The sequence below is a fragment of the Triticum urartu genome, chromosome 5 (assembly GCF_003073215.2).
Source record: "Triticum urartu cultivar G1812 chromosome 5, Tu2.1, whole genome shotgun sequence".
Lineage (NCBI taxonomy): Eukaryota > Viridiplantae > Streptophyta > Magnoliopsida > Poales > Poaceae > Triticum > Triticum urartu.
In genome coordinates, this window is record NC_053026.1 from 45,640,681 (window position 1) to 45,662,253 (window position 21,573).

The following is a 21,573-nucleotide window of genomic DNA, read 5'->3' on the forward strand; positions in this document are numbered from 1 at the left end:
ACCACGCCCCAGATTGGATTAGAGTAAAGTAGAGGTAGATCTCCAACAAAAAATTAATCTATCTCTCTCTCTCTCTCTGGAGCATTCCCCTCTTCGTTCCCACCCCAGGTCTCCAAAACCCACATCAATGCACCATTTGTCAGCACGCAGCCCCCTCTCGCACCAATCCACCCTTCTTCTTTGTCCCCGGCTGCAGCCGCCCGCTCTCTCGCCTTCTCCTTCTCCCCCACCGCAGTCGCCGGCCCATCGTTTCTTGGACTCTCCGCTCCTTCCCTTCTGCTCCGCCTTGCTCCCGCTCCCCATCCCCCATTGCTAGAGCTCCAGCCCCAGGAATCGTGAGGAGTTTCTAGCCTCTGCGCCTCCACATTCCCTCGCCCTTTGCAATGGTGATGTTTTCTTGCTCCATCTCGGGACCGGGGCGTTGATTAGAGAGAGAGAACTCTGGAGTGGCGGTTACCTGGCTGGGGTGTGCTGCCCGTGCCGTGCGTGCTCCCCGGATTTGGACGCACGGGAGTCAGATCCGTTCCTCCCTCGCTCCATCCCTCCAAGGATCCATGGGTTCCGTCAAGCTGGGCTCCAAGCCGGACGCCTTCACCAGGCGAGGCCAAGCATGGTATGCTCCATGCTCTGCTCCTTCCTTTTTTTTTACCAGCCATGGCTTTGCCATTTGCTTCAGTTCTTTCAGACTTGTGCTGCCATGCATGCAAATGTGTGCGATTTGGAAGCTTCGTGGCCGACATTAAACAATTGGGCGCGCTTGTCCTGTTCCTGGCCTCCTGCTGTTAGTTTACTATGTATAGTCTGAAAATTAGAAAAGGTAGAAAGAGTATAATGTGTTTCAAATGGGGATTTGGGGGCACATGACATGAACTCCAGGATCTTCCTTTCTTGCCCAATTTTCTGGCATGGCATGGCATGGCGATTTGTGTGATTTACTCCAGTCTGCACCCACATTGCTACTACTTCCTCTTCTTGTTGTGCTTTATGAAGCGCTAGGGTTTTTGTTTCCCCTTTCGCTTTCATGTACAGGGCCAGTTTTAAGGTTTGGTGAGGCTGAAATGCCAGATAATGCAGGTGTCCCCTTCCAGTACTTCAGGGTGGATATTTTTAGAGTCTAGCCTACAGCGACCTTCCTGCTCTTTTATAGTAGCTTCTGTAGAAGCAATGCCGTTCTGTCTATAGATTCTGTTTAAAGAGATGGTCAGGATATGAAACAATGCCTTATCAGTTCTCTCTTTAGCATCTGAGTTAAACAGGGAAGCTGTTCTTTTACACTACTACTCGTACCCATTACCTCACTTGCTTCACTAAAACTGTGCAAGCCGAAATATATGTGGTTAGTGATTCACTGATGACCGTCTTCTTGTGGGCCTTGCAGGTTCTGCACAACTGGACTTCCCAGCGACGTTATCGTTCAGGTCGGGGAGATGTCTTTCCACCTCCACAAGGTAATTTGCCTTTTCAATCTACTACAGTATTAGTAGCCCACTGTAAATTTGTGATGATTTGAAGCAAGATATTGTAGCTTAGCCCGCGCTTGTATTTAGACCGTTAGGTACAAGCTCGAAGAAAAAACATCATCTCTGCTTCCTTACCTTTTCTTAGATGAGTTGTACACCTGTACTTAATTAGTGTAGTCCTTAATAGTTATACATTAACAAAGTGATTCTCAAGGAGAAGAATGAAAGAAAGAGCACTTACAAATTACTTCCTCTCGATGTTCGCCTTCAATGTGTGAGGTTGATATTTACTGGCTGTCCTTTTGTTCCAAATGGTCCTTATCTCCTTGCAGTTCCCTCTGCTTTCAAAGAGTGCCATCTTGGGAAGGTTGATTGAGGAGAATTCAGACCAAGATGAATGTACCATCAAACTGTCTGACATCCCTGGAGGTGCAAAATCATTCGAGTTAGTGGCAAGGTTCTGTTATGGTTTGAAGATAGAGCTCTCTCCAGCAAATATTGTCCACCTTCGTTGCGCCGCCGAATATCTCGAGATGACAGAAGAAACAGCTCAGGATAACCTCATCCACCAGGCAGAAATGTTCTTCAACCAAGTCGTTCTCCGCAGCTGGAAAGATTCCCTGGAAGCACTCAAGACATGTGATGTCCTTCTCCCTCATGCCGAAGACCTTCACATTGCAAAGAGGTGCGTCGAATCGTTGGCCGCCAAGGCTAGCATCGACCCAGACCTCTTTGGCTGGCCAGTATCAGAGCACGGTGCGATGCATAGCCCTGGTGGCAGTGTATTGTGGAATGGTATTAGCACGGGCGCAAAGCTCGGGAACTTCAGCTCAGATTGGTGGTATGATGATGCTTCATCATTGAGCTTCCCTACATACAAGAGGCTTATCTCCACCATGGAGTCAAGAGGCGCCAAGGAGGAGATCGTCGCCGGTTCACTCACGTACTATGCCAAGAAGTGTCTCCCAGGACTGAATAGGCGTCAAAGCATGGGACCGGTGCCCCTGACTTCTGCTGCTGCTACCTTATCCGAGGAAGAACAAAGGCATTTGCTTGAGGACATTGACAGGATGCTGCCTCTTCAGAGAGGCCTGATATCCACAAATGTTCTGCTCTGGCTGCTTCGAACTGCCATGATTCTGAAAGTCAGCCGTGCTTGCATTTCCAACTTGGAGAAAAGGGTTGGCATGCAACTAGATGAAGCCACACTGGAGGATCTGCTGCTGCCGAACTTCTCGTACACAATGGACACGCTCTACAATGTCGAATGTGTGCGCAGGATCCTTGATCACTTCTTGGCGATGGATCAGACCATGGGTGGTGGCTCCCCGTGCTTGGATGATGTGATGGGTTCTCCTTCACTTGCACCAATCACCGCTGTCGCCAAGCTGATTGATGGCTACCTTGCAGAGATTGCACCAGATATCAACCTGAAGCCACCGAAATTTGAATCTCTTGCAACTGCTTTGCCTGAATATGCCCGGCCTCTAGATGATGGACTTTACCGCGCCATTGATGTATACTTGAAGGTAAACTTTTGAGTCTGTTTTTTATCTGAAAATAGTTACCATGCAGTTTCTTCATCTCCACTTCAAAGGGGGCATGTTTGGTTGCCATCCATAGTTTGCCACAAGTGGCGTGCCACAGTTTTTGTGGTGGCACAAAAATGTGGCCAAGTGTGGAAGCCAACCAAACATGCCCTAGTGTTGTAATTTGTAAAATTGATACTTCTTCCAAAGGCATGGTGACACTAATGTCCATATATGTTTAAGTTTTTCTGCCAAGAAATGAAGACACATTTGCATTTTTTTTCACATACACATTGTTAATGCTGTTTATTGTTTTCCATAATAATCACATCGTCACTCTTAGCCGCTTGACTTGCTAAATTCTGAACTTTACCATTGCTGATGCTGTTTAGTCTTGTTCTGCAATGCTGACAGGCACATTCTTGTCTACCGGAATCCGAGCGCGAGCATCTCTGCCGGCTGATCGACTGCCAGAAGCTGTCCCTGGAGGCATGCACCCACGCAGCGCAGAACGAGCGCCTGCCGCTGCGTGTGGTGGTGCAGGTCCTCTTCTTCGAGCAGCTCCAGCTGCGGACATCCATCGCCGGGTGCCTTATGGTCTCCGACAACCTGGAAGGATCCTCACGCCCCCTCCATGGCAGTGGCACCATCGCCACGTCCGGCGAAGCCGGTGCCCGCTGGGTCACGTCGGCGGCGGTGAGGGAGAACCAGGCGCTCAGGGCCGGCATGGACAGCATGCGGCTGCGGCTGGCGGAGCTGGAGAGGGAGTGCTCTGGCATGCGGCAGGACATCCGGAAGCTCGGCGGTGCCGCGGGGAAGGACGGGTGGGCGGCGCGGGTCCAGCGGATGTTCAGCCTGAAGATGAAGCTGCAGATGTGCAGCACCGAGGAGGGGAAGATGAACGACCGGCACAGGAGCGCCAGCGCCAAGCTGGAGAAGCTGCAGGCCAAGGTGTCCAGTCACAAGAAGCACCTCACCATTGATGCATGAGCTCTGAAGCTTTTACCCTGGCCTGGAACTCCTTTTGGCTTCCATGGTTTTCCTGCGGAGAGCTTCAGGGCTGATAGTGCAGTGGCAAGAGTTCTTCAGGTGAAACTGTCACTGATGACTTCTGAACCCATTGTGATGTTTTGGGTGGTACTAGCGGTGCAGATGGAACCAGCAATGTAATGTTGTAGCAGTAGTAACTAAGAACTGGAGCAAGAGTGACCGAGGCGCGGGTTTCGCGGGAAATGGTTCGATTTCAGGCATTCACAAACACCTTTTGGTTGCCATGATTTAGCTAGAGAGTTGCACTGCCCTACCCCTGCTGCATCTCTAGATAAGGAGTCGAGTTGTTCATGAGTCAAGTAGATGTCTCACTGAAGTAGCAGCAGTTGTAAGGCAGTGATCAACTGTGAGTGTATTTTAGGGAAAGTCTTTCAAAGCCCTGCCCAAATGCTCTGTGGATTTGTTACATTGCTCAGCTTGTAAAGCACTTGGTGTATGCTGGAATTCATCTCTGCTTTCTGTTTTTGTCTACTCCTTTAATCAATTTCTGTCATCTTCTCTCGGAATAGCATAGTTTTAGCGTGGGATGAAGATCTTCTGGCTCATGGCGTCAATTGAGAACCATCAGAGTTGTACAAACACAGGAATGTTAGTTTTTCGTAGTAATATGTTTTTCAGTTGGCTGAAATAGATTTTTCTATGATCTTTGTTGTATTCATCTTTGATAGGAATACTCAAATGTGTTTGCTAATCGTCAGGCACCTGAAATTCTTTTGAGCGTCGGACAATTTCCGCTTTGCGTGAGGTTGAAGGTGCAATTTTGCGCGGATGGTGTGAGGAATGCCGACCATGTCATGGCCGAGCCGTGCACGAGCATGAACCGGCGATAGTGAGTCCGAAACTTGATATGGGCGCAAGGAGGGTGGTGGTGTGTGTGTGTGTGGGGGGGGGGGCTAGAGTTTATGTAGTTGGGGAGCTCAGATAGCTTCAAGCAATGGCGAGGGGGGAGGGAGGGGGGGACACTGAGGGAAGGGCGGGGTGGCGTGTGGCAGCGCTTGCCGGCCGCATGTGGCGGAGGTAGACGGTTGAGGTGGGGTAGGCGGGGGTGATTGTGTGAGGAAGAAGATGGGGTTAAAGATGAACAATGCACGATATGTTTTTGGCCGTTGGATAAAGATATAGCGGTCCTGACGAAAGTGACCGACGCGGATGAAATTTTCAGGTACCTAATGTATAGGCACTTTCATATTGAAAACTTAACTTCACCCTTCATGCCTTACCCACTACAACCACCTCCATCCTCCCTATTTTTTTCTCCACCACGGATCAATCGCTTCCTCAAAACTCTCCCGACTCTGATGAAACTCATCATCATAACCTCTAACTTGTCATCGCCTAGCCTTTTACCTTGCTATTAGCTTTGACTCGAGGTGAATCTTGTCTCAACAATATCGCTCGAGTTCCTGGTTATGAAGACGAAAGGGGAAGAGATCAAAATTGTTCTTTTTTCCCCTTTTTGGGATGGGGTGCATTATTTAGTACTTAACTATTTTTTATTTGCCAAAAATTAGAATTTTGTAGATTTGGAGATCTTCATCCAACGACCTAAACCCATTCCTCCTCGTACAAATACCCCAAATCGAAACCCTAATTTCATCCTACCCGCCCACAGCCGCCGCCGCCTTCGTCCTCCTCGATTTTGCAGCCTCCTCACTGGATCAATCCGCTTCCCACCTTACTCGCACCCACCACCTTCATCATCCACGGTTCCGGCGACCTTCATCCTGGATCACGGGGACTCTCTTGACTCAGGTGAATACCTTTGCCCTAACCGCCAACTCGTAGATCTTCATACATGGACCTTATATCCACCCTCTTCATACAAACACCCAGAATTAAACCCTAACTTCATCCTTCTCGCTGCCGCCTCCATCTTCGGTTCATGCGTTCTACCCAAACTCCCCAGACTCCGAAACCCCTCCGCCCCAATCCCTAACTCGTCGTCAAGGCGGCTCTCGTCCCCACCGTCGCCCCCGCCTCCGCCATCGCGGGATTCAGAGAAGCAAGGGAGAGGAACACAAAATTTATAGAAACTTCATGTTCTGCCCAGTTTGGAAATCAATAATCAGAGGTGAGTAATTTTGTTCTTCCGATCATGATGATGATTACTGGCCGGGCCAGCTGTCCGAAACGCTCCTCCCCGTCTTCTCTCTCCTCTTGCCCGGCACGCTCTCCCCCCCCCCCCCCCCCCCCCCCCCCCCCCCCCCCCCCCCCCCCCCCCCCCCCAACCGCTAACCCTACCCGCCGGCGGCGCGGCGGAGACCCGACTCCGGAGGGCGCCCGATCCCCCGCCAGCAAGCCATGCCGCACGCGCGCTCCGATCTGGTGAGCTCTCGCTCCCGCTCTCTCCCCGTCACCGGATCCGCCTCGCCGGCCCGCGCGCGTGGTCGTCGCCGCGAGGCGGGCTCGGGGCCCCCTCGTCCCGCCGTCGGGGATCTGCCCACTGGGCCCCGGGGATTATGTCTCTTGCGCGGCCGTGTGGGTGGTTTGGATTACAGCGTGGTTTTGGAGTTTATGGCGATAGCGCCCGCTGGTAGCGTGTGAGCGAGGCGAGGACGGAGAGAACTTTTGCGATTGCTCTCGTAGACGTGACGGTGGTCGATTCCTAGAGATCGTCCTGAATTTGCGAGTTCTGTTACATAGCATGGTGAATTTCGTGTTGCGTGAAGGGTCACGGCGTCGGTTTTTGTTCTGAACTTGAGAAATACTATGTTGTTGTTAGTGTGACCCCTATGCAATTTCCTTGTGAGCAGGGCTTGGATGATTCGCCAGCAGAGTCGTCGAGCTTCCGCAGCCCCAGCTCTTTCCCCAGAACGAAGCGTACAAAGTGGTCTGACAGGGAGCCGCTTGATTGTTCCGCGTCGGCCTGCAGTGGTGCACGCGTGAACATGCTTGACCGGTACAACCTTCCGTTGATCCTCTCTGTTTGTTTTGGTCACATTATTGTTTCCTTCCTTTTTTACTTAATTAAAGCTGGAGCTGATCACGGGCTCTGATTGACCAGGTGTTCGGAGAGGCGGCAGATTGCTTCCTGTAGTGGCGACCAACCGCAGAGCTCTGGCATGTTTGTTGCCATGCAGGGGAATGTTTGTCCTGTCAATAACGGCGGTGGGATCTATTCGCAGTCTGGCACGGGCCATTCAAATGGTCAAAATGGGACATACGGTGCATATCCGCAACATCAGCCCTTTGAAGGCTGTATGTATGTGAATGAGCATGGCCAGATGTGTGGGCCTTACGCACCCAAGCAGCTCTATGAGGGGCTATCCAGTGGTTTCTTGCCTCGAGATCTTGCTATTTATGCTCTTGTTGGTGGGCAAATGCTCAATCCTGTAGCCTTGAGTTCTCTGGAGCAGTTTCTTTCACAATGGAATTCTGCTGGCGCGGTCACCACTCCGAATGAACCGAAGGAGAATAAGACAGTGGCTCGTACTGATAAACTGGCGCTTCCAAATGTACGCTGAGCATTTTTTACCTATGTTTCTGCACACCGTCCAGCCGCTTGTCTACCTCCCTGATTTGTTTAGCTTCTGTTCTCTCACCAGGCTCTCTCAAGCGATGAGTCATGCTGGATGTTCGAGGACAGCGATGGCAGCCGTCATGGGCCACATTCTCTTGCTGAACTTTCTTATTGGCTTCATAGCAGCTATCTCCAGGATCTTTCTATGGTAAAAAATATTGAGCAATCAAAACCATGTCTTGTAAATCCCATCCTCTTGAGTTATGTTGGCATATGCTTTATCCATTCGAGCAACAATTCATTCTTGTTACCCTGTTACTGGCTTACTGCAATGTTTCAATTCAAGTTACATAATGGCAGGTCTGCAATTATTAGAAGGCAATTACATATCTGGTCATAACTAGCCAAAGCTCAAGAATATTAGTCTGGTACATACACTATTTATGCTGTTGGTTTTGTGAAGACCTCTTGAAATTCGTTGCATTATTGGCTTGAGTGTCCTTGCACTTATGTGTTAGATTAACACCACTTGTAAACCGTTTGATAAATTATTTCATTTACATTTCTCTTCTCGCCTTGTCAAGTGCAAAATACTGGGTAACTCAGTGAGGTTGAATACCAAATTGATAGCACAAGCTATTTTCTGCGTACAAACGGTTAAATTCATTAAATGTCAATGAAACTTCTATCTGTAAGGTTTTGTTGTTCTCCCGTGAATCAAGTTAAACAAAAAAGTTGACGTGCTGTGCTACTAGATCCTTTTTATAATACCATACTTACACATCTTGCGTGTATAGCTGTGAACTATTTTCTTTATCTCATTATTAGTCTGCAATCTGAATGAAGTCTGTTTTTATTGTAGGTTTACCATGTTGATAGCAAATTTGGTCCATTTACACTTGTATCATTAGTTGATTGGTGGAGTGGAGGTCACACAGAGCATTCAGAAGCTTCAGAGAATGATTCTGGGTCAGCCAGTGACGTGATGGGTGACATAGTCGATGATATTAGTCATCAGCTCCATGCCGGTATAGTGAAATCAGCCCGCAAGATTTTTGTTGATGAAATTTTCAGCTGTGTGCTTCCAGAAATTATCGCCTGTAGGAAGACTGAGAAGCAGCTAGCTGCAAAATCGAAACTCCTAGCTGTTAAGGTGTGTATTATTTGGCACAAAGTGTTTCTAATAAGAGCACCTCTTTGTATGGTCCTTCTTCAGTTTTTCATAATCTCCCCCTCATGGTTTTGACATTGGCAGCCTGACAGCAAGAAGGCTTCAGCATTAAAGGGCAAGGCTCATGCAAAATTTACTAATCACAAAAAAGGAAACTCATATAATACAGTACGAGCAACTTCTCCTGTGGCTGTTCAGTCAACTGCGGTGCATGCCAAATTTTCTGATATATTATCAGCAGTTTGGCAAACTCTTTATTATGAATCCATGAAGAATATCTGGGATGGGATATTGTATGATCCTGTTATGGACTACTGTGGTTCATGGATTAAGAGAAATCACCATTCAAGTCTTCCTTGTACGAGTATTCCTGGTGCGTCTGATAACGCAAACAAGCAAGAAGCTGATGGATTGAAGGTTTTGTCTCTGACACCAAGTGTATCTATTTCTTGGAGGGGGGCAATTTGTCGTTCATATCCTTTCTTTCGTCATATATAACGGGTTCTTATACTTCCATGTCTTTGCAGGTAATATGTGATTCAGTAGCTCTTGAGTGCGACATGGATTTCCCACCTGGATTTGGGCCAACATTGGAGTGTGCAAGTCCCGTCTCTCCGCCGCTGTTAGCCATTAGTTCTTGCAATGACAAAAATAGTTGGTGGCGTGAATCAAGTTCCACCATGTATTTTGACCCCTCATCAGGAGTCCAGGTAATGCTGGCGAATGAACTATACGTGGCAGCAAAGGAAACTTTGTTTCACCATTTCAGGGAGGTTATTGCAGAGGAGATAACAAACTGGTTGTGCTTTGGACTTGAAGACATCACTGAACAAGTGAGATATCAATGATAAATAATTTCTCTTATGACTACTGAGATTTTGAAATTTACATGATTCATGTTGGACATGTGTATTGCAGGAACTAATTCGTACTCCTGTTCATGCACCGGACTCGCCTAGTTCTGCTGCAATGGACATTCTTGAAACACCCCCCATTCCTCCTGAAATGGCTCAAGATAAATCATTGGATATTGCTAAAATGACTACAGTTGCAATAACCAGTCCGGCTGAAATGGCTCTAGGTGCAATGACCAGTCTGGCTGAAATGGCTCTAGATGCAATAACCAGTCCGGCTGAAATGGCTGTAGATGAAGTGTTGGTTACCGCTGAAATAGCTACTGATACTGTACCCAGTCCTGCTGACATGGTGGCAGGCGCAACATCATCTGTATCTGATGTGGCAACAGATAAAATGCTCACTTCTCATGGTAAATGACCATTATTCTATTGCATTTTGTCTTACCTGAGCTTGGTTATATTATTTTTAACCCCTTTAATTTGCATGCAGTGGAGCATCAATCCCCTTCTTCATCTTATGCTAGTATATTTGAAAAGCTGGATGTATCTGAGGCAGCTGAATCGGATGAGAGTTTTGATGAGGTGCCTCCTGGTGTGGAGACTGGCTCAGCTTCTGTGCTGGTCATGGACAAAAACAAATACCGACCTTCAAAATCAATTAACTCTATGCCCGGAATATCTAGACATATCAGCGTGGCTATCTGCAGGCAGACACTGCATACGAATGTTATAGAAGAGTGGGCATCTCTCCTGTCAGATACTATCAGCGAGTGCCTTGATTCATGGTATACCAAGCAGACTTTTGTGCCTAAAAACATCGACGAATCATTGAGACCTAATAAAGAATATGCGTACTACAAAAAGAGAAAGTTAAGGAACAACTGTGAAGCAGTGTCATCCAAAAAAGCAGTGGGAACTCCAACGGATGAGCAGCTTTCCAAGCCTCTACGCGAGCTTGTTGAGCGCAAGGTTCATCTTAAAAATGTCCAGGAACCAAGGAAGGCCGGGAAGTCGAAAAAGTCCTCCAAGAGTCGTACCAAAACTCTTGATAATGTTGTAAACACTTTGAATATCGAACAAGGCTTGAAGCGGCTTTCCAATGATGTGCCAAAGACCTCCAAGAGTCGTACCAAAACTCTTGCTAATGCTGTAAACCCTTTGAATATCAAACAAGGCTTGAAGCTTCTTCCCAATGATGTGCCAAAGGCCTCCAAGAGTCGTACCAAAACTCTTGATAATGCTGTAAACCCTTTGAATATCAAACAAGGCTTGAAGCGGCTTTCCAATGATGTGCCAAAAGCCTCCAAGAGTCGTACCAAAACTCTTGATAATGCTGTAAACCCTACGAATATTGAACAAGGCTTGAAGCGGCTTTCCAGTGATGTGCCAAAGACCTCCAAGAGTCGTACCAAAACTCTTGATAATGTTGTAAACCCTTTGAATATCGAACAAGACTTGAAGCGGCTTTCCAATGATGTGCCAAAGAGTAAGCATTTTAATCCTGTTTGCTTCATCCCCTGTAAATTTGCATAGATTTATCACATGCATCATCTTTCTTTTGTAGGACAAAGGACTTCTCATCTTACTAGGACGCCTCTGGTTGATAATGAGGTTCCTTTTGAGAACATTAGTGTGCCCACAAAGCTCGCAAAGAAAAGAAAGAATAAGAACATGTCTACTGACTCCAGTCAGAAGGCAAAGCCATTGATTTTGTGTCCAGAGTCAGATGGCTGTGCAAGAGCTTCCTCCAATGGGTGGGAGTGGCGTAATTGGGCACGCACCGCCACTCCATCAGAAAGGACTCGTGTGAGAGGGTACCATGTTCGGAGTATTCTTTCAACTTCAGCTAATAATGTGTGGAAAAATCCGCAAGTTAAAGGTACATCTGCGCGAACAAATCGCGTAAAGTTACGAAACCTGTTAGCTGCTTCTGAAGGCACTGAGCTACTGAAAATTACCCAATCGAAGGTAAAATAAATCATTGCATGTACACAAGTTTCTCTTGCCATGACAGTTTGGATGACCACTGACTCTATCTTTGGCATACAGGCAAGGAAGAAGCGGTTACGTTTTCAAAGGAGCAAGATCCATGAATGGGGTCTGGTGGCCCTTGAGTCAATTGATGCAGAAGATTTCGTTATTGAATATGTTGGTGAACTGATTCGCCGTCCGGTAATTTTGTTATCTTGAAATCAACAATCCCTTCATCAATGTAGTACGTAGTTTTTATAAGAAGCTTATTGATATATCTGTACCATGCAGGTCTCAGACATACGTGAGGATCAATATGAGAAGAGTGGAATTGGAAGCAGTTACCTTTTTCGCTTGGACGATGATTATGTGGTAGGTGTAGAAGATTATTCCTATCTGCCTTTATCTAAAATGGTGTGCTGCATACATGTCTTTATTTCTGATATTTGCTTCTTAGACAATAGAAGAATTGGATAATGTTGAAGCAGTACAGAAAATGATGGAGCTATGTGACAATATAATAATGTAAAGCATAAATGTGATCTTTTAATGGGTTGGGGTCCTTGTGATGCTTGGTAGTCTCAAACCTTTGATTGAAATCATGTTTAATCTTTGCCAGTTTTTGTGACTGCACCTTGCGCAACTCTGTTCATTGCCTCCATTTTTTCTTAATTTACACAGGTTGATGCTACTAAGCGTGGTGGTTTAGCAAGATTTATCAACCATTCGTGTGAGGTAAACTGCTTAACAATAAACATTCAACTGTGATGTCTGTAACATGCTGAATAGCAGTCTCATTATTTCCTTGCCAGCCGAATTGTTATACAAAAGTAATTACTGTTGAGGGCCACAAGAAGATTTTCATTTACGCAAAGAGGCGTATATATGCTGGCGAAGAATTGACGTACAATTACAAATTTCCATTGGAGGAAAAGAAGATACCATGCCACTGTGGTTCCCAAAGGTAATCGCTTAGATATTTCACATGACATCTTCTGTAGAAGTTAATGCGTTTTTTTTATAGTTTCTACTGATTTTAGGTCTGACCCCCCCCCCCCTGGTTAATTATATATGAATGCTAAGGAATTGCTTGCACAGGATATTCACTAACTGTTGATAGCTACAGAATGATACCATTTCTGTATTCACTCAACACCCCCCCCCCCCAAAAAAAATCTACACCTCCACAGGATTGGTTACTGCTCTGATTGCTGTGAACCTTCATTCTTCTTTTAAACTTTCAGTATTATGTAAGTTTCAGTATGATCTAATAGAGAATAAACTACAAAACAATTGACAGCTGGAAATGACACTCTCACCAGGAACTGATACTCCTGCTATCCACTTTGATTAGCCAACAAGATTTTAAACTATGATCTACATACATATGAATTCATATGTTGCTAAATTGAATGACGTCTGTTTTCTCATTGATTTTCTTTGTCGTGCTATTTCCTGTAATTTGCTTGGGATGTGTTCCGAAATTCTGCGCTTGCCACTGACTGTTCCACCGTCATGTGGACCTGAGCACAAATAGCCAGTACTCAAATTCAATTTTTTTGGAGCTTGGGAGTGCCCGTAGAATAATTTCATGTGTTTATTCATCTGATACAATATTTATGCTACCATTAAATTTTGTTTTATTTTAATCTTATCCTTATTTTATCGAGATAGTTGTTTGTGCCATTTTTAGGATATTTCTCTTTTACTCATTCACTTGCTAACTACGTGCTGGCTGTTTAGGTGCCGTGGATCAATGAACTAAGAAGTCAAGCTTATTACTGAGGTAATGCTACAGTTACAAGTATTTCCATGTTAGGCTCAGAAGTTAGCATTTACATTATACTTTGTCGTCTGTTTAGCTATCATTCTTATTGGTGAAAAGCTGAAAGCCGACAATAATCTGCTCCAAAGAATTTGATATGGTATTCCTCGATAAGAAAAAATGTAGCATAGCCATATCATCAGTAGACATTCTTTGAAGTGGCAAATCATTGTGTTACGTTATTGTGTGCCCTAAATTTGGGTGTTAGTATTATCGTTGGGTTAGAATTTTTGCCAGAGTTGGACAGCATATATAGGTTTCATTATATGGAACTGCAAATGCTCAGCTGATTGCTATAATGAACTTAATTTCCAGGACAATGGGCAATGTTGTCCCCTTCTCAGCGTTCCTCTTCTAATACAAACTACATGCATTTCGGTGTGGGTTCGAGAAATCTAGGTCAATGGGGAAGTAATCCGATTGGTTTAGCAATGGTTCACAGTCCCCTCATTCATTTTATATATCTCCATTTCTGAGATCAGTTTAACTCCATTACTGAAGCCGTATGGGGGTGTTGTGCAGTCAGATAATCAAATGCAATTCTGTCATATTGTGTTATTACAGCGACTAGTTGAACGCCCGTGTGTTGCCATGGGAGGATATAAAATAGTGACGATTTATCGATCAGATGATGGAAGTACTCAATGTTTGATGTGCTTACTTTGGTGTATGAGGTTATTTGATCCATTTAGTTATAGCTAATGCATTGTTTATTGAACTGTATCATAGAAGTGTTACGAGATTGAAGCATTCAAAAATATATTTTTGGATAACAACTTTTGAAAAGTTAAATTACATCTAAAACTTTAGTGACAAGACCATTACTTTTAGAATTCATTTCTTGTATAAGTCACAACATTTTCTTGGCGTTGCCGACAAAAGCCTTATTGAAGCAACCTGTCGCATGGTGTAGTTGGGAGTGTAGAACATTAAGGTTCTACGGTCCAGGTACATCAGAACAAGTAAAGGTTAGAGGCACATGCATGACATGGGAAAGCAAAATTAATCACTCAATTTGACACTTATATTTGAAACAAAACAATTAGATATTAAGTGACACCAATAAACTAATACCCCCTTCTTCCAAAAATGTATAGTATTCTCTCTCCTTCCAAAATGTAGGGCCCGCTTGCCTTTTTATGTTCCTCGTCACACAACTTTGACTATTATTTTCACTTAGTGTATGGCTATAAAATTAGTATACACACATGGAATAAAATTATTTTTCAAGAGAAATACTACCATACCTTTTAAACATGTTCAATCCACGTACTTTGGCATATACAACAGGTCAAAGTCGTGTCCTCCAAAGTAAGTGCTTTACATGTTGGGAAGAATGGAGTACATAAAATAAAAGTCTGCTTCATGCCTTCCTAGCTTTAATACTTACGGGTGCATGGCTACAATTTACACAATACAACAATGACACATAGTGTTCAAGATAGATAGTTTCTCCTTCACTGTAGCAAATATAAGTAGAAGGTAAAGAAGTGTTATATTCCAGCCTCATGACTCCTTACGTTAAGTATTCCAGTGTGAAGTTGGCGTCCTCATGACTACACAACTCTTTGATCATGTTCGCTAAATCGTGAAATCAAGAAGTTGATTTTCTTTTCGCTTGACCTCAAAATATTTGCACAAATCCATCAGTTAATTAGTGAATCTGGACCTTGATCATTATACCTACAAAACTGGGAGTAAAGGAAAGTACTTACGGAACGTTAAAATTCTAATATGAAAGCTTAGTAGTTTATTAGCATGTCTACAATAAGTAGCATTAATATGAAAGCTTAGCAGAGCTTATCATGTTTGTTTTGTTGCGCTTGTGAAAGATTCCAAAACCATATTTACATAATGATGATAAACTCATGTAGAACTACATATTGAATGCTGCCACTTATCTAGTAGTGCGAAGAGTCAAATTTCTTAAAAATGTTCGACAAATAAATGGTACCAAAAACGTAACACGTGAGATCATAGATTATGAGTCTGCAACAAGTCCCCTCCATTTTTAGGAAGCTCGACAATATGGAATGATGGAGCAGCCTCACAACCTGCAAAAGATTGCTAGATAAATATTAGAATTTTCAGTTTGAAAAAAACATACAAAATACTTGCGAGCTGTTTGGTTCTAGGCCTTGCATTCATATTTTGCCACACATTTTTGCCAAGCTTGCCTTAGATTAGTTCAACAAAATGAGAGCCACAAGTTGGCAAGCCTGAGGGAATCTTGCCACACTTTTCGTGTGTATGTCACGTGGGGCCATATTGTGGCTTGCCTAAGGTGTGGCTTCAACCAAACACTCACCTAAGTTGGTCAAACTTGCCTAACCTTAGAATTAGATGCGGCAACGTTTGGCAATCTTAGTCACAAACCAAACAGCCCCTTGATCTTGTATCTATTTTCGGTTTCTAGGAAACAAAGACCTTCGATGCCATAAGTGTATAGAGATAAATGTGAGATCTGAATATTACATGATAAATTTTGTATCTTTATCATTCATAAAATAACTTGCAGAAAAGTACCATAATCTATTTATTAGACCATGCTACCCATTTATATTCTCATATTTACTGAATAAGCAGCAATGGTGTTTACTATACCACAAATCATAATATCAAAGTGTAGGAACAAACTTGATTTTTGTTGACCAGAAAAAAAAACCTTCATCAAACTCTCCACCTAGATTTTTCATCTTGATTTGCACAAGTCATACTTAGGGCTACAGGATACAAGAGGCAAAGAGGTTGCTTGAAAAGTAAAAATACAAGAGGTAAAGAGAGTAGTGTACAGGAGGAAGCACATCGCATATGAGGGAGAGAAGGGGAGAGACGAACATGAGCACAGCCTGTCCTCGGTCTCGCCCGCTGCTCCTGGCTGCTGCCTGCCTGGGCTTGTGCACGTTTCTCCGCAGCCGCCGCAAGCATGAACCACAAGTGCCGCTGCGAGCCTCCGTGTGCTGCTGCCGGCCATGCCCTCCGATCGCTTTCCGCACAACCATCGTGAGAGGGAGGGAGGGAGGGACACCATGGCAATAAGGCGGCTGGCACGACGGCGAGCATGACGACGAAGGGAGTGCGATAGGAGGCGACAGCAGGGTAGCAATTTCTTTCGCCCTAGCAGATCGTGCATGTGTAGAGGTAAGTGGCCCGTGGCAGTTAGGGATCACATAGGCGAGACGTGTGTGCGTGGGTTGGGTTGTTTCCTTTTTGTTACGGAAAAAATTGGTGGGGATCGGCGGGGATGGGAAAAACGATGGGAAGGGGGATCGTATGTGGTAAGGAGGAGGTGGAACCATCACGATGACGACAGATCCCTGGGATGGGAAAAATGATGGGTGAGGGAATCGTACGTGGTAAGGAGGTGGAACCATCACGACGACAGCAGATCCCCCTTTAATAGTGTAGAGATGACATGGAACACGGAATGTCAACGAGTTACTTTGTAGTCCAAGCTCGCACAATTGCATGCCTTCTTGTTAATATTTCTGACATAAAGATCCCGATTGATAAAATCAGTTATTTTAGACTTCAGCAACCCAAGTACTTTGTAAGAGTGTAATGCAACTTTTACCTGTATATGGATGACCTTCCATATATTCATATATGGTTGGGTACTGAGCTACTTACATGTACCTTTAGGCTTGATCCAGCACCAGCGGCCAACTTCTAGTGGGCTAATGCCATCATTTTATTTCCATATCATTATATCTGCATTGCTGGCAACTTTGGAGTTTCTTTTGAATCTTTAACTTGAAAACGACTTGCTGGAGATCTAGAGTTTTTTATTGTCTTCCTTTTGTCCCTGGGCAGGATTTTACACTAAAGTACAGGATGGTGGAACATGCTGTTTTGGGGAGATTACAGTTTCTTACCCTGTGATGAAGAACAAACTACACTATTTTAGGCTAGATGAGCTGCTAATTCAGGCTATCCAGAGTAAGGCACAATCGCCGACTATTGGTTGCCAGCTCGCCACTGCCTTGTGGAAGACTGCAAGTGAGCTTTCTCCCTCTGGTCTGGTGAGAGTGAAGAGGAGGACAAGTGAGTTCAGCGTGGGCGGAGCTAGTGGATGGTTGGTTACTTGCTGACAAGGTTAATACTAATGTTCTTGCTCATATCTGGATAGATTTGGAAAACCCACAATCTTGTACATTGCCAAACAGCCCAACACTATGATTAATTACATTTGACCGATTGAAAGATATAGAGATTACATTGTGGTTATTGGACGAGAAGTAAATCTAACTAGTAGCCTGTAAAAGATGAAACACAGAAAGGCAAGCAATAATGAAGTTTTGCCTTCATCTTGTGAGGATTATGCTCTTTGCCCCAATGCTAGAATGTCACGGATGCATTGCCCCTGCTGTGTTTGATCAACTTGAACGAAGTATGCATATTAGTTGCGTGCATGGCAGTATGGAAGGAAATAGCCTTGTCGCTTGCTTGCACATGCATGGCAGGGAATCTCCTTTCCTGCTTGATGGGCCTGTGGTGTGATGCCTTCTCCGTGTATCCCCTACATACGGAAGATGTACCTACCAACATGGCCAGCTTTTGCACCCGGATCAGCATGAATCAGATTTGGGCCTTTTCTTTGCTTTGGCTTTAGTTGCTTTGAGCAGGGAAACACTGTCGCTTGGAACTTTTGATGATACAACTCTCGTCGGACCCATTTTCTTGGGATTGACAAGAAATCCTGTCAGAGCCATTGCACACATGCTTTAATATGTTATAAATCACACTATAAAATTTGTTTTCTTGGGCGCAGTTGTATCCTGTCTTTGGGTAAGCCGTGTTGTTTATTCATGGACCTGCTCGTCTTGTTGCAGGTACATACATATATATCTCTATCTGTCATCCGTGGGGTTTGTATGTAGAGACGCCCTGTATGAATGTGAATGTATATGCTTCTATCCACAAACTATTCGGAACCAGTGTGGTATGTGTTCATCTCCTGCCTGTATTAGCCACCAATTATTTCCCCTAATTGCATTGCTTATATTTGGTCTGACTTCTGTGTTAACCACAGGATGGCGTTCTTGCAGGTTGCTTGATTTCTCGCCCGAGACATGCATAATCCACCAGTGTAAGTAAGTGCATTCTTAATCTGTTTGCTTGTGTAGCTCCAACCCGTGATGCAGGTGTGCATGCTGATCTCACTGCAAAAGCGAGCAGGAACGGGGAAATAGTCCAAAGCAGGCAAGAATATGAAGAGGCTCGCAGGTCTCAGGCTCGGCATATCCCAAAGAAAATAATGGGTAATTCGAGTTTGGTGCGTTGCTAAATCAGCTGGCTTTGCCAAGAAAAAGAAGAAGAAAAAAACCCGGCGTTGCTACTTCTAAGTCGACTGAGATTCTCTTAGAGAAGCGCAACTTTTGGTGAAAAATAAGATGTAAGTTGCGCTACTTCACTAAACTAAAAATGCACTCTTCTGAACTGAAAATCTCAGTCGACTTAGACATAGATAGACAAACCCGGAAAAAAGGAGATCTTAAGCCAGGAGTTGTGCCCATGGATAGCCAAGCCAATACATAGTTGTGGCATGCGAGAAAAGACCAAGCTTTTGGCAATCATCCAAGCATGTGACAAGCTTTTAGGCTCTGCCAGCAGGACAAAATTCATGGTTAGTTTGGGCACAGGCCGAACACGTACGCCCATTGTTACCATCTTTCCATGGAAGCTCAAGCTCAGTGAAGCCACATGGCTCCGCTTGGCATTTTGGGGTGTGACGTGAGCGTGCAATCGTTTGTGGCTATGCTAGATTTATTGATCCTATTTACAACCAAACTAACCGCTATTTTCACTGTCAAAATACATAAACAGGCAGTATATTTTTCATAGCAGCTTTAATGACCAACCGACGTAGGAAGTTCCTTTTTTTGCATGACGTGTGAAGGGTTGAGCCCCCAAATAAAGTCACTAGTATGACAGAACACATCAGACCCTTGCGTCACACTGTTGGTATATGGCCTCTGGTTCTCTGTCCCGTTAGCCTTGGCCCACCTGTTCGTGCATGCTGTAGACTTCCAGGACAAAATCAACCGTGGAGAAAATTTATGTCAAGTGGAGAAAAATTACATTTTAATGGTACACTGTAAATGTAACCATGTCCACTGGAAGCGTGGATAAATGTTGGATCATCCATCAAACGTCAATCATCTAGAAGCATTTGCAAGCGTATGATTTGTATTTGAGCGCCTAGGAAACGCTGATCTGCCTTGCTGGGCCCATTCCATGGACCAAAGATTTATTTATGTGAGGAAAACTTAAAAAAATTCGGGCCCAATCGCTTGGACAAGAGAGAGCAAGGAAAGTGAACACCAAACCCAAGGAGATCTGTGGATTATATTTTGATTTTATTGTGGGTGTTATTAGTAGTATAGTATACTATATATATATATATACACACACACACACACACACGTATAAAAGCAGCAGATGTTCGTACGCCAAATCCTTGTGCTAACATGTGGTTTCTCTATACAAAATCACAATTATTAGTAGTTGTTTTTAAAAATATATTTTGTGACACTAGCCATTTCATGTCATATAAACAAACAACATACTTAACTAAATAATCCTTTGTTAATGTCCTGTCTTTATTAAGCCTACTAGTAGGTGTAACAAGTGGTTGTTTGTGTCACCGGCTTTGAGCTCGGTCGGAAGAGCGTGGGTGGCAGCACAGGGATGGGAAATCCCCCGTGCTCTCCTTTGGTCGGTTCGAATCCGGCAGGTCGGCAACTTCAACTAAATAAAATTAAAATTGACCGCCTGAATATAGTTTTCTCGTGTCTGTTTTGCTATGCGATCAGTCCTGGTTAATAATACTCCCTCCGATCCAAAAAAATGTCGTGATTTTAGTTCAATTAACAAATACTCCCTCCGTCCCATGGTGGGAGTATTTATTTAGCTCAGACTAATGGACTTGGTTTACCTTTTTACCTAAATATACGTATTTCGAGGAGTGAAATGTTACCGAGCATGCAACGCAAGGATGTAAAGCTTCATTGAACCCCTGTTTTTCTTTTCCTGTAAAATTCATGCCACAAAGTAACTGTATTGCCATTTTAAGACTTGTTTGCATTCTTGTATGTAACTGTTGTTATATAAAAGGCAAACAGTGCGTGTCAGAGCACATCTGAGGTCCTGTGTCTGTGTGGCTGGAAAAAAAAACCGTTTGCACCTCGCGTGGTATTGGGCTCTTGGCCGTGAAGTGCAAGGTCACCTCTTCTCAAGCGGAACTCCTTCTCAAGAGACAACAACACTGAGGTTGTGTTTGGCATTTTTGTCAGATCACCAAAGTTCTGCTTGCTCCACCAGATTTTGCTATTTCAACGTTTGTTTTACTCGCGCCTATCTTCTTATATGGCTAATTTTTTTGTATATATTCTATCTTATATTTTATTGTCAGTGCTAAAGCTGTTGCCTTGTGATCATGAGGTTACGGGTTCGAATCCTGAAAATAGCCTCTTGTAGAAATGTAGGAAAAACCTACGTACAAAAGACCCAAAGTGGCTGGACCCTTCTCCGAACCTTGCACAAGCAGGAGCTACGTGCATCGGGCTGCCCTTTTTATTATAAAATGAGTGCAATACAGTTCATTAATCAGGAACCGAGTTGAAGTACAAGAGATTGCGACTTTCTCTATTGTTCTATTGCAGCGAACTGCTACAAGAAATATGACCAAGCTCACAAGAAAAATGATGGAAAATACATGGCATAATGTATGTAAGAGCAGGTTTCGGAAATGGACTTTCCTGCGCGATGAGCATTGGTCTTCACTCTTCAACATCTTTCGTCCCTGTCCTGCTGCTTTTGGAGGCATGGAAATTTAGAGTTTCCATATCCGAGCCTTCATAATTTTTTTATATACGAGACCCGTATATCATTAGCTACATACTTATTCTTCAATTAGACTAAAATTGCATATTCAAATAACCAACAATAGTGGACCAAATGGCAAATGTGACATATATCAGAGCATGCCGGTGGCGACGGGGTCGATGCCGCCGGTCACAAACGTGGCGAGGGTGAGCACGGAGGTGATGGTGAAGACGACCACAAGCACGCAGGTGAGGATGAGGATGATTTTGACGACGATGATTTCAGCAACGACTCAATTTCGACATCGACGATGCTCAAAATTACAATAAGCATTAAGCCATCTAGTGAAAATTTTAGTGGACGTTCCACCTAATGCTTAATATAAATGTTGGTTTCCTTGTCCATCATTAGTCCATATGATCA

The 21,573-nt window shown here is 44.3% G+C and overlaps 1 protein-coding gene across 1 annotated transcript; it reads left to right on the plus strand.

The window, feature by feature from the left end:
* The first annotated feature begins 93 nt into the window (after positions 1-93).
* LOC125507786 (histone-lysine N-methyltransferase ATXR7-like) lies at positions 94-19,169 on the plus strand. Its single transcript, XM_048672283.1, has 22 exons — positions 94-613; positions 1,379-1,448; positions 1,793-2,989; positions 3,404-3,940; positions 4,738-4,812; positions 6,793-6,938; positions 7,044-7,494; positions 7,585-7,707; positions 8,362-8,652; positions 8,755-9,087; positions 9,198-9,503; positions 9,589-9,937; positions 10,018-11,013; positions 11,092-11,495; positions 11,577-11,699; positions 11,790-11,870; positions 12,180-12,233; positions 12,311-12,462; positions 13,242-13,284; positions 17,137-17,418; positions 18,156-18,265; positions 18,356-19,169. The coding sequence occupies exons 1-19, from the start codon at positions 555-557 to the stop codon at positions 13,261-13,263; spliced, it is 5,769 nt and encodes a 1,922-aa protein (XP_048528240.1). The 5' UTR covers positions 94-554; the 3' UTR covers positions 13,264-13,284; positions 17,137-17,418; positions 18,156-18,265; positions 18,356-19,169.
* Positions 19,170-21,573: the final 2,404 nt, after the last annotated feature.

Coding starts and splice junctions, on each gene's coding strand:
- LOC125507786 (XM_048672283.1), top strand. CDS start 555: ATGGGTTCCGTCAAGCTGGGCTCCAAGCCGGACGCCTTCACCAGGCGA. Junction 2,990..3,403: donor CCATTGATGTATACTTGAAG/GTAAACTTTTGA, acceptor CAATGCTGACAG/GCACATTCTTGTCTACCGGA. Junction 11,496..11,576: donor TGAAAATTACCCAATCGAAG/GTAAAATAAATC, acceptor TTTGGCATACAG/GCAAGGAAGAAGCGGTTACG.